Source organism: Canis lupus, chromosome 5, assembly GCF_003254725.2.
Source record: "Canis lupus dingo isolate Sandy chromosome 5, ASM325472v2, whole genome shotgun sequence".
Taxonomy (NCBI): Eukaryota; Metazoa; Chordata; class Mammalia; order Carnivora; family Canidae; genus Canis; species Canis lupus.
Genome location: NC_064247.1, coordinates 14,229,066 through 14,245,212, shown reverse-complemented (window position 1 = coordinate 14,245,212; position 16,147 = coordinate 14,229,066). Strand labels below are relative to the sequence as shown.

The 16,147-nt window shown below is 56.6% G+C and overlaps 1 protein-coding gene across 1 annotated transcript in view; it reads right to left on the bottom strand.

The window, feature by feature from the left end:
• Window positions 1-3,984, bottom strand: part of NECTIN1 (nectin cell adhesion molecule 1) — a 64,268-nt gene extending 60,284 nt beyond the window's left edge. Inside the window, exon 1 of the mRNA XM_025465234.3 lies at window positions 3,849-3,984. Coding sequence (XP_025321019.1) covers window positions 3,849-3,927 — 79 coding nt within the window. The 5' untranslated portion in view covers window positions 3,928-3,984. The remainder of the gene's footprint in view (window positions 1-3,848) is intronic.
• Between the last annotated feature and the right edge of the window lie 12,163 nt (window positions 3,985-16,147).

Below are 16,147 nucleotides of genomic sequence, written 5' to 3'. Positions count from 1 at the left end.
GAAAGACGTCAGAAATCAGTTATATGTAAATATACACTTGATATATATTTATGGTCCCAGTCCCGTGCTGACCCCACATACCAGTGCACAACCCCTCCTTGCCCTCATGCCCATGGGTCTGCAGGGGCACGAGGAACTGTAGATAACCAACAGAAGCGCACAAAGCCTTGCACATGTGTGTGCGTGTGTACCCACTCGACGCTGATGGCGAGACAATATGCAGACTGTCAGAAACGTTATAGCCTAAGTCCCACAGCTAGCTAGTGTCCATTTCGGCCTGGCACACTGGCTAACATTCAAAGTTCAAAACAAACAAAACGACACCACACAGCATCAGTAAAACAGGGGAATATACAGGCACCCTCTCTTGTCTCTCCCCCGGGTAGGGAGCCATTCAAGTCACCAGGTTAACCAGGAAAGATACAATCAGGAAAATCGAAGGTTTATTCACACCTCCCTTGGGTGTTTTCTGTTTGTGCCGAACAATGAACATTAGTCAGCTGCTAAACAATGGCAGTATCATAGACAGCGGCTGGGGCAGACCCACTGCCCGTACCCCACCGCTCTGCGCCGGGCCTGCTGGCTCGGCCGTCAGCACTAGGGTTCGGCTGGCTGGTGTGACCATCCTGGCAGCATTCAGCTGGGTCCTGGGTCAGGAAGTGGCCAACGAGGTGGATCCATTGTGCAAAACTAAGTGGCTTGAAGGGAACGGATGATGGTCTCGGCCAGCATCGGGCAACAAGGGGCCACCCGGCCCCCTGAGACACAGATACTCAGGCTCAGGGATGCTTTATAGGCTGCTCGGCTGGGGCTGCTGGGCCCAGGCTCTGCAATATCTTCTCCCCTCCAGCTGACTATTAGGCCTCGAATCTGATTCTGAGACACTCTCCATAGCGCAGCCTCCAAAACGGGCACTGAGATTGCTGTTCACACATGCTGTAATCCCCAGGCCAGCAGAATTGGTTCTGCCATAATGTCCTGCCCAGCAAGCCTGAGCACATCACTGTCTGAGAAATGCAGAGAGGGAAAGAGCCCAGCAGCTCTGACACTCCGAGTTTCGAAGGAAACCACCTTCTGCGAGCTCTGTACAGACTGCAGAGAAGGGGTGTGCTGTGGCCCGACAGGTATTCTGAGGGTGTGCACGACACCTGGGGTGTGTGTTCTCTTTCCAGACAAAAGGTTTGGGGAAGCCAATTAGGGAGGGTGTGGTGTAGGTGGGACACCAGTTCTGTGCACCTGCTTCTAAGGCAGGTTCCCTGCCTCCTCCCCAGGGCTCCTCCTGGCCCTCTTTAGGGCGCGGTCCCCAGGCCCCACTGGCCCTCTCCTCTGGGGTGACCTGTAGGAACCACAGACTGTTATCTCAGAAGCTTGTGGGGCTTCACCATCCAGCCTGGTAAAATCTGTGTTGTAAAAACACACTTCTGTGTTTACGCGTCAATAGCCAGATTGGGAGGCTTTTTTTCTTTTTAGTCAGGGGGCTATCACACACACTGGGGATTGCCCCCACCTGCTTCCCCCAGAGAGGTCCTCTGCTCACTGGTCCATGCTCCCCGACCTGGCCCAGGAGAACGCAGAAAAGAGCATCAGGCTGGCAAGTCCCCAGAGAGGAGCAGCAGTGAGCACTCAGGAGCTGGCGGGTGGTGGAAAGCCGGGTGCGGGCAGGCAACTTCTGGGCCTACCAACCTCCATCCAAGTGTCATATGGGCACCACCTCACCCACCTGCCTCCCTCTCCAGGGGCACCAGGGGAAGAGGCACAGGGTACAGGAGCCTGGTGAGTCGAGGAACTCTGGCTGCCCCTGATGCCAGCCAGCCATAAAAATGACAGTCAATCGAGGAGCGCTCATTAAGTGCCTGTCTGAGCTGTGGTTCTTGGTCTGCATCCCATCTCCTCAATCTGGATTTTTGGTGGCAGGAGTGTCTACACTTGAGCCAGGTGAGAGTGCCATCTCTCCCTGACTCCACTTCCTGAGTGGGGTGGAGCAGAGCTGGCTTCCTGCCCCCCCCAAAGGAATTAACCACTATGTATCACAAAACTGGGGGAAGAGAATAACAAAAGGAGGGGAGGATGGGGGTGAGTGCATTCTTTCCCCCCCAAACCTTCCCACTCTGTCCGACCAGAATTAGGTTAACCCCTGGTGTGCCACCAACTAGAGCTCCCCTAAAGCTCTCCTTTTTCCTAGAATCCTGGTGTGGACACTGTGCAATTAAGGGTTCCCAGAAGCCCAATCCCCCAGTGGTCAGAGGAGTCCTAGCTAGGGCCTGAGCTCCCGCTGGCTTCCCAGGAGGTCCAGTGTGCGAGGAAGACCTCTGGGTCACCATGACCACCCTGGCCAGGGAGGGACTCAGTCAGGCCCCTTGAAGTGGGCAGTGCTCCCTGTATGCCCCCTCACCCCCACCTAGCAGGACAGGACCCCACAGGCTGTAGGGGTGGGGGCACCGCTGTGCCAGCTTCCACAAAGTGCTTTCGATGCCATCTGCCACTCAGTGAGATCTGTGGAGCCCTGGCAGCGAGCTGCTGGCGGAAGGGGTATAGAATCGAACGGGGCCGGGTTCGTACCTTCCAGGGGTGCACCCCAGCCCCACAACTGGGCAGCCAGGCTGGCCCCTGGGTAACACACTAGCCCGGCGGAGTCTGCAGCATCGCAAGCATCTCCAACCCGCGGCTGCCAGCGGCGCTGGAGATCCGATATTCTAGCCCCACTGGGAGCTGGTCTCTCTGTACTCCGGCCCCTAATTCGGCCACCCTAAGGCCAGACCACGTGCTCCAGCCAACCCCCTCCCTCCCCCTAAAAGCCCCATCTAGCCCGGGCGGGAGACCGGCTCAGGTTTCTTCCCAGAGGGCTGGAGGACCCCCACCCCCACCGGTCACCAGCCGCCGAGGGAGCAGGGCAGCTTCCCGCCGACACAAAGGGTTAAAGCCAGGCGAGGGGACTCGGTCGGATTTGCCTCCTAAACGCATTTTCCAGTTCATTCCCCAGCACAATACGCCGGGGCCGGTCCCAGCCTCCGCCCCCACCCCACCCGTCAGATGGGCCACCGCGGGCCACCCCAGGGTCGGGCGTCGGGTTAACCCCTCGGCCGCCGGCACCTCGAGGAAGGACACGCGGGGCACCCTCGGGAAAGTGGGTCACGCAGCCACCTGGCTGGCACCAAGCCCCGGCGCCTCCTCGGGGGGGCCCGCGCCGGGAGCGGAGTTCCGAGGCGAGGTGCAGCCCGCGCAGGGCCGGGGCAGGGGGCGGGGGGGGGGGGCAGCCCGCGCCGCCCGGCCTCACCCCCCGGGACAGCGACCGCAGGTGAGCGAGGAGCTGCCTCTGACGCAGGAGCCGGCTCCCGGCGGCCGCGTGGGGCTGCGTGGGGCGGGCGGGGGCCCGAGCGCGCGAAGCCGTCTGGCAAGGGGGCCGGGGCCGGCGCCGAAGCCCCCCAGCCGTGCCCGGCCCCGGCCCGCCGGCCCGAGACCGACGCCCCCCCGCCCTCCCCGGCTGTCGTCTCCCACCCCGGGACCGCGACTGCCGTGGTTCTTTTGCATTTATGTAACATGCGGGGTTTCCAAACTGCTCCCCGGGCTGAGGGCCGGTTATTAAATAAATAGAACGCGATTACATATTATGATCTTTGTGAAAAACTGAGCGGAGAAAGTGCTTTCTGGCTACACGGAGACGAGCATCCGCCTGCTTCCCTGCAGGGCAGGCAGCTGGGCTTCCCATCCTTTCTCCGCCGAGCCTCCCGCGCCCCCTTACCTAAGCCGTGACCCAACTTTTCTGGCTCCTTTCTCCGCCGATAACCCAGCCGTGCCCGCCATCCAGCTCCCGGCCCGGGAAGGCATCGGACGGGGCGGGTCGCGCTTACCTGGGAGGAAGAACGCGGTCAGGCCGAGAGCGAGTCCCCACCAGCGTCCGGCGGCGCCCGCAAGCCCCATGCGAGCCATCGGGGGCCGGGGGTCCGGCGAGCGGGGCGGCGAGGACGGCGCTCCCCGCGCTCCACGAGCCAGCCCGGAAGACGGAGGCCGATCGCCGGCGGCCGGCGGGCGCTGCGAGGATCCAGGTCAGCCGCAGCCGTCGGCCGGGCCGGGGCGGGGCGGGGCGGGGCGGGTGGGCGCGAGCGGCGCGAGCGGCGCGGCCGCAGTCCGGGCCCCGGGCCGCCGGCGGCTCAGAGGCTCGGAGGATGCCCGCCGCAAGTTGCTCGAGTCATGCCCCTTCTCCTCCTCCGCTCTCCTCCCCGCGCCGGTCCCCGCCCTCTTCTTCCACGCAGAGCCGGGCTGGGGAGAGGGACCCACCCCCGGCGCGCCCGGCTGCCCGGTGCCCGGCTGCGCGGCGCGGGCCCCCGGCCCCCGGCCCCCGGCCCCCGGCCCCCGGCGCGCTCACACCCTCCCGCTCGGCTGCAGGTCGCCGGCGTCCATGGCCGGCCGTCCTCGGCGGCGGCGGCGGCGGCGGCGGGCGGCGGGCTCGCGGCCCAGGCGGCGGGAGGGCGGGCGCGCGGTCGGCGGCTCAGGCGGTGCGGCTCCGCGCGGAGGGCGAGCCCGGGGCGCCGCGCACCCCCACCCGCCCGCCTCCCGCCTCCCCGCGCCGCCGCCGCCGCTCGCGCTGCCCGGCCCCGCGCCCCGCGCCCCGCGCCCCGGCCCCGGCCCCGCGACGCTGTGGAGCTGCCCGGGCGCCCAGCCGCGCCGCGCTCGCCGCTCTCGCTCTTTCTCTCACTCGCCGAGCGCCAGCCTCTCCGCCGCTCTCCCCGTGATGTCAGACCGAGGGGAGGGGTTAGCGTTAACCCTCCTGCCTCCGACGCGCCGCCCGCGCCCCCGCCGCCGCCGCCGCCGCCGCCACCCCCCGCGGCCCGCCCGGACGCGCGCCCCTCCCCGCCCCCCGCGGACGCGCGACCCCGGCGCGGACGGCGGGGGCCGCGGCGGCTCGCGGGCTCGGGAGGTGCCCCTCGGCCGCCTTCCCGCCCGGGGAAGGGCCGGAGGGCCAGCCGCCCTGCTCCTCCTGGCGAAGGCAGGCAGTGACCCCTAGCGGCCGGCGCGGGGGGAGGCTGCCGGTGGGGGTGGGGCTGGGGGTGGGGGTGGGGGTGGGATGGGGCGGGGGGGGCGCCGGAGGGGCGAGCGCGCCGCCGGAGACTGCTGGATCCGGCCGAGTCCGGCTGCACGGGCCTCCGCGGGCCCTCTGCCCCGGCCTTGGCCCCATTTTACAGATGCGGAAACAAAGGCCGGGAGGAGGCGAAGGCCGCTCGCCGGGGGCACCGGGGCAGAAAGTGGCCGACTTGGACTGCAGCTCCCCTCTTGGCCGCGTCGCCTGAACGCTGGATGGAGAGGCAGCTGTGCGGGACCGAGCGGAAGCTGCGGGGAGGGGAAGCCGGGGATGGGGGCGGGGGGCGCGGTGGGCGACAGTCCGTGACATGGGGGCCAGCCACAGAGGCGAAGGTCTTTTCTGATCGCCGCTCCCTTTCAGGGTTTCCGACCCCCCCCCCCCAAACGGAAGCTCCCTCCCCTCCTGAAATCAGCGGGAAACCGAGCTCTGCTCCCTTTGCCAGAACCTTGGTTTTGTGCGATTTGCAAGAATCCCGCGAAAGTGACCCATCCAGTCAAGTGTCCTCGCCAGGGCAGGACTCTCCGCCCCATCCCGTTCACCACCCACCACATCCGGGTGTGGCTGGCCTCCTGCCAAGGCGGCTGGGCCCTTCGGGGGGCCCTTGGCAGCCCCAAGCCTGCCCGCTGCGCCTTCCCTCTGGATCGCCTGCCCTCATCCTCCACCCCGGGGAGGGGAGGAGGCAGACGGTTTCCTACTAGGGAGATCTCCCCAGATACCTGGCCAGATAACGCTCCCTTTGCCCATTGCTGCCATTTGTCCAGCGGGCGGGAGCCGAGGGGAAGGGCCAGCTTCTGATAACACATACATTCCAGTTTCTGGGTGTAGGAGGAGCAGAAGGAGGACGGGCAAGGGGAGGACCACTTTCTCACCATTGGGGATCTGGCCCTGGAGTGTCTCTTGTTTCCCTGTTGAAGTGGTCTAATTTGGCACTCACATGGATGTTTGTGCACTCACGTACACATCTTTTACATTTAACACATGTAGTTAAGCTTTCTTTGTACCAAGCAGGGTGCCGGGCTTGGGGATGTAGAGACACCGTCATTGCCCTAAAGGCACACAGTCTAGTTGGGGTGCTAAGGGGGAAGACAGATATAGAAACAGATGTTATAAACAAGTATTTAATGTGTGTCGTGTATCGGGATTTGATAGGTTTGGGAGAAAGTGCCCCATTCAGCCTGGGGTGAGATGGGGATCAGGGAAGGCTTCTGGGGAGAAGGGACACAGGGGCTGGGTGAGTCATCTAACAGATATGTGCTGGAGTGGGGAGGCATTCAGGGGGCTGGATTTAAGGTGGGGGGAGGCCCGCATGAGGAAAGGCAGAAAGCAGTAACTGGATGAGTAGGACCCACAAACAGGGGATAGCCTGAGCCTAGGACTTGGGGGAAGGAGAGGCCCGCAGATCTGTGAATGCCAGGGAGCCACAAGGAGGGTTTTATGCTGGGGAATGTCCGATCAAATTTGACTTGTGGTTGCCCGGTCCAGCGGCCAGGCACTTCCCCTCTGGCCCCTGAGTTAAGGGCCACGGCCGCATTGGTTCATTGCCGTGGTCTGGGACTCTGCCTGGCACATCGTAGGAGCTGAGCAGAGGGGCTTGCAGGGGCAAATGCAGAAGCACCAGTACCCACTACTTCCTGTTCATGTTCCCTCACCTCTTCATCATTGGGTAAGGCTTCTCTGATCTGCTCTTAAATGAGATTCCGGAGAGGGCGTCTGGGAGGTTGTCGTGGCTGCCTTGGGATGGGTTGGATGGAGAAGATGAGAGCAAGTAAATGAGATAGTATGGTCATTCACGCATGACCTTTAAACAAGCCCTAAAACATGCAAAACACCAACATAGGTGCCAGCTCTGGATGCGTGTGTGTGTGCGCGCGCGCACGTGCGTGTGCGTGTGTGTGTGTGTGTGTGTGTGGTGGGTTACAGCAGATAGGAAAGAGAGTCAGGGAGGCCACAAAGGAAAATAAGATAGAGCTTGTTTACTCAGAGAGTAAACAGATGTCTTTTTGAGTATCTACCATACGAGGTCCTGAGGGTACAAAAGTGAACAACCAAGACCTTACTCAAATAACTATATTAGAGCACGAAGCTTGGTCACTGCCAAAGGCAGGCCCAAGACCCAGCCATCTAGAGGAAGGAGTGAGTGCTTCTCGTTGTGGAGAGCAAGGAAGGCTTCTGGAAGAGGTGTCATGTGCCCGAGGCCCTGAAGGGTGGATCATATTTGGACCAAGGGAGACCAAGGAGAGAATTTTGGTGGAGGAAACAGCTTGTACGAGAACATGGAGATGGGAGAGGCCGGGGGCCTGTGTGGGGACGGTGGACATTGCAGGGTTTTGTTTTTGCATTTTGGGGATGTGTAGGAGAAAGCGACTGCAAAGTGCAACCAGAATGCAAAAGGCCTGAAAGGTTTCCTCCAGTGGCGGGAAGAAGCACAGGACCAAGGGTCAGGAGATGAGACTCTGGTCCCTCCTCTTAAGCTGGAAGCCTAGGAATCATTCTGGCTTCTTCTTCTTCAGCCACCATCTTCTAACCCAAAAGCAAACACTGTTCATTCTGTTTCCAATAGTAAGTCTAGAAGACTGCCCTGTTTCTACTGTTAGCACTATCCACATGCTCATAATTTCTGCCCAATCCTTGCAACACCCCCTGGCCATGGATCCTCTGTACACCGAGGGGTGGGGGTAAAATGTCACGGTCAGGCACATGGGACTCTGGAGCAAGACTGCCTAGATTTGGATCCTTAAACCCCCGCTTTAGCTGTGTGCCCTTGGGCAAATGACTTAACCTCTCTGTGCTCAGGTTTCTCAACTGTAAAATGAAGGGAAATAGTAGCACCTGTTTCATGGAACTGTGAAGATTCAATGAGTTGAGCAACAGGAGGTGCTTGGAACAGCGTCTGGTGTACGTACCGAACAGTTTAAGGGTCAGTCATCATTATACCTGAAATTTCTTTCCCCGCGTCCAGTTTTGCCCTCCTCTGCTATGGTGCCAGAGGGATATATGAATCTTTAAAAGTTTTGCTTGGTAGTAAGTTTTGGATTTACCAAAGAGTGGCAAAGATGGAACAGTTTGCATGTGTCCTCCGTCCAGCTTTCCGTGGTGTTAATGTCTTCTAGATCCATCACATATTTGCCGAAACTAGGAAATTAGCCTTGGTTTAATACTATTAACCAAACTACAGAATTTATTTGGATTTCCCTTTTTTCTGCTAACGTCTGCTCTCGGTGAGGGGATCCGATCCATAGTACCACCTTGCATTTAGCGGTGGATTGTGTCCTAATGCAAATGAGCAAGTCCCAATACCTGAGAAGGCTTCCTTGGCCTGCCAGCCTGTGAGGCCCGTGGCCAGTCCTCCTCGGGGCCTGGGAGGCCTCGTCTCACCCAGATCCAGGGCTTTGAGGAGGAGCCACGGGGCTTTCCTGAGGTTCTGTGAGGCCATCGAACTCGCATCCTTAGCCTTTACCTATGCTGTTCAATCTGCCCTGATGTTCCTCTTCTTTCTTTTGGCCAGACACTTATTTTTGAGGGCTCAGTTTACCCGTGTCACTTCCCCAGAGTGACCCACTGTGCCCTCTAGACCAGGCGCGCCCCCTCCTGTCTGCTCTCACAGCTCCCTTTGCGTGCTTGTAACCCTTCCATAATTGCTTATAAGGCTTGATTCTTTCCCTCCTGGGCTCCTTGCCTGCTCCATCCCCCACACCTCGAATGTGCCTGACACTTGGTGGGCACTCAATGAAAATGCGTTGATTGACTAACTCGCACCCTGTGCCACTTTCTACCAATCGCTTCTCCTCTCTGGGCTTCATTCATCTCATCTCGGACTGAGAGTTGAATCTGTTCAGTGGCTTTCCGACTGCATTTTGAAAGCCCTAGAATTGCCTGCATTCCCCGCTCGCTCTCTGCCTCATTAAGAGCCATGTTTAGAGAGCACTTTGTTTTCATGCTCTTTCAACATGGGACTTTTGAGGAAGGTTCTTCTTAATGGATTCTGCTGCTTAAAAAGTTTGACCCCCCCTGACATATTATTGCATTATATATTCTGTACTGTGCACACAGTTGACCCTTGAATAACACGGAGGTTAGGGGCGCCAACTTCCCGCATGGTTGAAAATCTGCATATGACTTTTGACTCCCTCCAAACTTAACTACGGATAGCCTCCTGTTGACCAGAAGCCTTGCTGATAACGTAAGCAGTCGGTTCACACATTTTTCATGTTCCACGTATCATATGCTGTATTCTTACGATTATGTAGAGAAAAGAAAATGTTATTAAGGAAATCATAAGGAAGAGGAGATACATTGGCAGCCCTGGACTGTATTTATTGAAAAAAAAAATCCATGTATAAGTGGAGCTGTGTAGTTCAAACCCGTGTTTTTCAAGGGTTGACTGTAGTTGCATTATTTCAAACTCCGTGATTTATTTTTTTCTGCAGGCTGCAGTGAGCCATGGAAGGTCTCTGAACAGAGAACCACTTATTGGGGAGCTGCTGGAACTGGGCTTTCAGGAGATGAATCTGGCAATATCGTGGGTAGGACAGGCAGAGGAGGACTGGTCAGGGAGGGAGGAGGGGAGCGCGGAGATAGGGTTGTCATGGGAGCCAAGTGAGGAGAGAATTTCTTGCAGGAGGAGGTTGCCAATGGTGTCTGATGCTGCAGAAAGCAGGCGGGGATCGGGAGGGGGGCTTTGGAAATGGTGGCAGAAGCACGGTTGACCTGTGAGAGTGGTGTTGGCAGTAGGGTCGGGGCAGAACCCAGATCAAAGTGGCAGGAGGAGCAAACGGGAGGTAGGCCAGGAGAGGCAGCAGGTACTTTTGGAGAAGTTTGATGGTGGACAGAATGAGTAAAAGAGTGAGGCTTAGCATAACCGAGACAGAGGGGCTACTTCCCCCCCCTTTTCTGGGAAATCAGAAGCTACTGAGCATTTTGCAGGCAGAGGGAAAAGAGCGAGCAAACAGTGAAATCTGGAGTAACAAGTGTAAGAACATGAGAGAGTGCCCTTCACGGAGCAGGCCCCGGGAGGGGGCATGGTGGTGTGACACAGGAGTGGAAGTCAGCCTGGGGAAAAAAAGGACCTAGCCTTTCTCTGAGCCTGGAGGGAATGTGAGGAGGGAGGTGAGGATGGAAATTTTGGAGTGGAGATCAGAGAAGTTAATGATCTGATCGGGTCTTTGCAGTGAGGTTGGAGGTGAAGTTACCTGCCAGAGGTGAGAGAGGTGGCTTCACACCTTGGGAAGGGGAAGGGCCAAAGGAGGCAGAAAGGAGGTGGAAGGGAGGTGGGAATAGCAATCTTCCCCACCCTGAAGGAAGAGGAACCAGCCTAGTCTGTGTGCCTTCCTCAAGGAGAAGCAGTGCCAGTGGGCATATGTATGGGAGAAGGAGATTTAGTTTAGTCTGGGAAGACTGTTGATGGAAACGTCAATGGGATAGATTCCCTGTCTCTTTTCAGACTGAGACCCTGGGGCCACGTATTGGCGTTGCTGGCTGTGGGACTCTTGCCCTGGCGTGGACAGTGGCCCACATGAATTTCATGTTTCCTCCTGGCTCCAAGGCCTAATGACTGCAGGAAATGACAGCCCGCTTGGAGGACAGGCACATGGACTCCCTGTTCTCACTGACCCCATGGCTGGGGGCAGGGACCAGACAGAAATGAGCCCTGAGGAGGGTGCCATCCCCAGGAAACTGTCCCAGAGCCCTCCCTCAGCTTCCACGGGCTCTTTGAGAGAGGCAGCTGTTGGGTTTGGACAAGACCCAAAGTCAATACAATAATGACTTCCCCTCCCGGCCATATTCCAGGCCCCTCTGTGTCATTTAGTAATTGGTTAATAAAGCTCACTTTGATGTGAAGGGAGCCCTATTAAGACGTCCCCAAGATGTCCCAATAACCAGAAATCTGCTGATAGAAGAAGAGAAACTTGAACATATTTTAGGGTGATATGGTCAATGGGGTCACCCTTTCCTGTGATCCTGGTACCCCGTCTAGGGTCATTGGAGGATGAGAGCGAGAAGAGAGAGAAAAGGAGGAGGAACCCCCTAGAGGAAGTATGGCCAAGCCCCAGCCAGTCCCAGAGAGGACTCACTGGCATGGGTGCCCCTTTCCCTAACCTGACAGGCCAACCTCACCCCAGGCAGTGGGAAACCACAGCACCTAATTACTGTTATCATCACCTTGGTAGCTGTGGTGATTATGATGGTGCCTGTGTATCCCACAGTGCTTAGCAACATTTAATTATTGTTATTCTTACAGAGATCACTGCAGAGCCTCCCTATTGCCCTGGCTGCCATTGCTCTTGGGGACGATGGATCAGCTGAACACAGCTGCACCCCAGATACAACGATCTGCCCTATCAGAGTGGTACCAGGATGGCTAACAGGGCAGCCAGGCTCTCCCTCATGGACCATGGTGTCCCAGGGATCTCCATGGCTCTGGGAGCGGGAGCTCTGAGTGATGATAGAAGGCCCCAGTTCCACCTTGAACCAACCAATTCTCCAGAAAGAAAGGATCCAGAAGGCAAACTAGTCTACACCCTGCCTCTGGTCAGAAGGTCCTCAATGCATCCCTGCAAATCATCACATCCACAATCCTTAGGAGTTCTGGATGGGAGTGGAGGCAGCATTCCTGATTTGGGAATATTAGAAAACTCTACAGTGCTCTGGGGAAGAGGGTTCTGCCGAGGACCTGCATAGACCAGAGAGCTTAGACCGAGACAGGGCAGGGGGCTGGGGAGGCTTCCGCCTACAGTGTACCCAAGGTGAAAGGGAGGAGAGAGAGGAAGAAGACGCTCCCTCGGTGTCCCACCCCCACTCCCTTCCTTTCACTGGTGCCTTCAATTGGGAGTGGGCGGGTGTCGTGGTCAGGATAATTATCAGGCTGCACTGCTTGTCTAGAGGAACCAGATTTTTTTTTTTCTGGTGGGGGGAGGACCACGTGGAAGTCAAGAAATGGAGTTGATTGTCAAGGAGGAACAGAGATCGGGGGTCAGCCCCAGCCATGCAGAGAAAGGGGGTGATGGACACTTGCCCCAGGACCGTGGGGGATGAGGCCTCACGTTTTTTTTCTAGGGCGCTGTGGAGCTGTAGGTCTTGACCTCTTTGGGCCTCAGGCCTTTTCAGGATTCGATGAAAGCTATCCCCCTCTGCACATGGCACACATGCACAGGATAGTATTCACATGGCAACCCCCCAGAAGCCCCACTGGGCCCCTGAGTTAGGAAGTCCTGCTGAGGAAGGAGTCCTGGGGGAAGGAGGCAACCCTGAGCCCAGACTCCCTGTGATCTGGGCTAATGAGGGATGCTAGTGACATGGTGGATCCAGAATGAGGAAAATCTTTTTAGTGTGAACTAAAAAGAGGCGTGATATGTACACTGCATTGCAATTCTGTAAAAAAGATGTACCTGTAGAGAGAAAAGTGGGAGGTCAGCGTGGAGAAATGAAAACAATTTGCGGGTGAAGTTTTTTCTATTTTAAAATTTACTTACCATCATTATAAAGTTACTTTAATACTAGATTTACTTTCCCCCTATATTACGTAAAGTGCTTTTTCTCCAGAAATGAGCTTCTGAATTATGTTTGATTTAGGTTAATATTAATGTCCTGCACTTCTTAAGCACATGTTTCTGGGGACAGCTGCTCCAACAGGATGTCAAGTGGCCTAGATATGACATCCAAAGGGTAGGCAATGCCCATGCAGTTCATTGCACTTTGAGGAGCCTTGCGGGGGGCAGCCTTGCAGAGAGGAGGTATATGATTTAGAGTCAGGATTCCCAGGTTTGCATCCTGGATCTGCCATTTACTAACTGTGGACAACAAGGGTGACCAGTTTTCCCAGTCTGCCTGGGACTCAGGGGGTCCCCAGGGCCTGGGACTCTCAGTGCTAATCACTGGGAAAGTCCTGGGCAAACTAGGGGGATGGTCATCGTATTCGTGAGCCATGCCGCCCTGTCTGTGCCTCAGTTTCTTCATTTGTAAAATGATCTTGATCACTTCCATTTGGAAAAGTGAGGTTTATTAATGAGGGATGGAACAGAGGAGTCAGAGTGGGGAAAGGGGGCAGTTCTCCTCAGCCTTGCAGACCAAGAGCCCATGCAGATGTACCCTGTGATTTAATGTGGAGGACTCAAGGTGACCACTGTGCCCCACGAGGCTTTAATAATGATTCATTATCAAATGTTTATGGAGCACCTATGACTGGGTGCCATGCTAGGGATTGGAATAAAGCCATAAACTACTAAGACATGCTCTCTCCCTCCTGGGGCCCAAGTCAATGGGGGAAGAAAGGCTCTATAAGGAGGTGGCATAATAGGGGAATCTAGGGATCTCTAGGGATGTCAGAGTTGTAGGGACCCTGCCCTACTCTAGGGGGTCAGGAAGAGTGAGGGAAGCATTCCTGAGGAGGTGAACTGAACCCTGAGGGGCAAGGACTGGCTAGCCAGGGATATTATATGGAGAAATAAGACAGGGGGAAGGCAACAAAAAGGCCCAAGGGTCCAGGTGCATTGTGGGACTGTGAGCAGTTGGGTCGACCTGGTGCGTTGCCGGAGGAAATGGGGAGAAGGGGCCGGGAGGTGCGTGCTAGGTCGTGTGCACTGTCTGAAGGAGTTCGGATTCAATCTTCAGAGCAGCAAGGAGCCCCGGTGGGGGTGCAACAGAGCAAGGGTGTTTCACCCCACATGGAAGTCAACTGGTGTCATGCTAAGCCGCAGCTGGTATTATGCTATGACGGCATTCCTGAGCCAGTCCCCAGCTTTAGCTTGTTATAGCCAGGTCGTCCGGACCTAAAGGTGCCAGCTCTGTCTGTCCTGCTCCCAAGGTCCCTGAGCCTGGCCCATCTGCCGAGGGCTCCTGCGGCTCCAAGTCCGGTATAGTCAATCTGTACCTTCCCATAGCCGAAGGCGGGGGTGGGGGGCACTGCCTGGCACAGACTATGACTCTAGAGAGCAGAGTGGCGCCCTTCTCCCAAGCCTGCTGCTGTCACCACAATGTATGTGTGGGCTTGATGGCTGCGTGGCAATAAGCTCAGGGCACGCGGGGGGGCTCACATAGCCCAGGCAGCTGATAATACTGAACAATTACACCGATCCGTCCAGGAACAGAGAAGTGGGTGTGTACCCATATGGGTGTGCATGCATACACATGCAGGCGTACGTACACCCAGATTCACTGACATTTATGCCCACACTATCACTGAGACTCAGGCAAGCCCACGGAGAGATTCCCTGCTGCCTGCATGAGATGAAGAGGCCTACATTACATTACATTCATCCAACACTGACACACATATGTTGCAAATGCTCCATATACAGCCTCACATGGGTGCCCGCACACCTATGCTGACGCACACCCTATATCAAGGTAGCATATTATTATGTGTTAGTGTGATATTATATTAAGACACTGGGATGTGTGCCCATGTCCCCATTTACTCATAGACACCCATACATTGCCCCAGACACTCCTTTCAAGGCAGGTGCAAACACAAGAACTCCTTTTGTAAAACTGGTACATACACTCTCATGTACAAAAGCAGGCTCACTCTCTTAGACGTACAGGTTACTCTAATTTGCTCTCCCAGTTGCACCTACACAAAATCACAACAGCAACAACAATAATAATAATAATAATAATAATAATAATAGCAAAACCAGGTTGGGCGATTGCTTTATATTTTTCAAAGGGCTTTCAGGTCTATAATCTCATTTGATTCTCACAGCAGCCCGGTGAGGTAGGTGGGTGGAGCAGGCATTATTACCTCACATTTATGGTTGAAGAAGCAGAAGCGGGAGAGGTGAAGTACACCATCTGGGAGGCGGCCTGGAACCCAGATCTGACTGCTCTGCAGTGAGCTTCCCCAGGGGGGGGGCGGCTATTTGACAACTTCCAGCTCCCACTGCACTGTACAAAGCAGCAAGCAGGACATCGGCTTGCTGCTGGATTCTGGATTCCTGGTCAAAACATTTCCCGGAGTCAACTCTGGCTGAGAAGTGGGAATTGGAGGCTGATAAAGGGAAACCGCCATCATTAGGAATCCCATAAAGTCTCATTTACAACTTCAGTCAGATGAAAGGAGCAATTGACCGCGTTGGAGGGAAAAGCAAATACCGATGTCCTTTAGGGCTGCCGCTTCCGACAGCTGATCCTGGGAGGGCACTGAGGTCCTGGGGTGGGGGGAGCCCGTCCCATCTGCATGCTCCCCAACTCTGTGCACTTCCTCTCCCCTCTGTCTGGGTGGGCCTCAGGGCCCATGAGCTCTGGTTCTTGGAGAAGGGGGAGAAAAAAGACCAAAGAAAGTTCCCCCCCACCCCTGCCCCAGCTCCTCTCTCCTCCCAGAGCTCCTCTCTCCTCCCTCCTTGCTCAGTCCTGAGCCTGTGGGACTTCCAGCAGCCTGCCTCCAATTGGCTGGGGCAGAAACAGGGAACAGGCTGCCAGTCCCCTAACACCTGGCCTACCACTTCCATGGGGGCCAGGCCTTTTAGGCATGAGATCCAAGAACTCTGAGGTGACAAGGACAGCTTTCTTCAAAGGCCTGTGCTCTGTGGGGAGGTGCCTCAATGGTAGCAAGCATCAGGAAGCGTGATCTTCCTTCTTTTGCTTCTGCTGCTGTTGTTTCACTCGGGGTCTATCGTCACTGGCACCTCAGTTTCTGCATCTGCCAAATGGGGGCATTAAGACCACCCTTACACTGCCACAGTGAGGACCAGATGAGATGAGGTGTGTGAAGCCTCCTGCACCAAGCCTGGTGTGCTGCCGGGCTCCACGGAGTCAGTCTCCCGAGGAGGGCCTCCTTGCACCTCGGCCAGGGCTGGAAGGGTGGCGTGGCAGGAGGCACTCCCTCAGCCTCTTGGGTGTGCCCGCTCTGGCTGGGAGGGAGGGAGGGGCAGGGAGGGGACATCTGTTTGACACTCTTGTCAGCATCCGTTACCTGGTGTGTATTTTCCCAGGAGCTGATTACATTACAGCATGTGTTGATAAACATTTGGAGTTGGAGCGGAGTGGAAACTGAGCAGAATGTTAAGCGGGTGGAGGTCTGGTCAGGAGATGCTGAGAAAGGGCTGGCTGTGAAGAATAGGGGGTAGTGGGGGG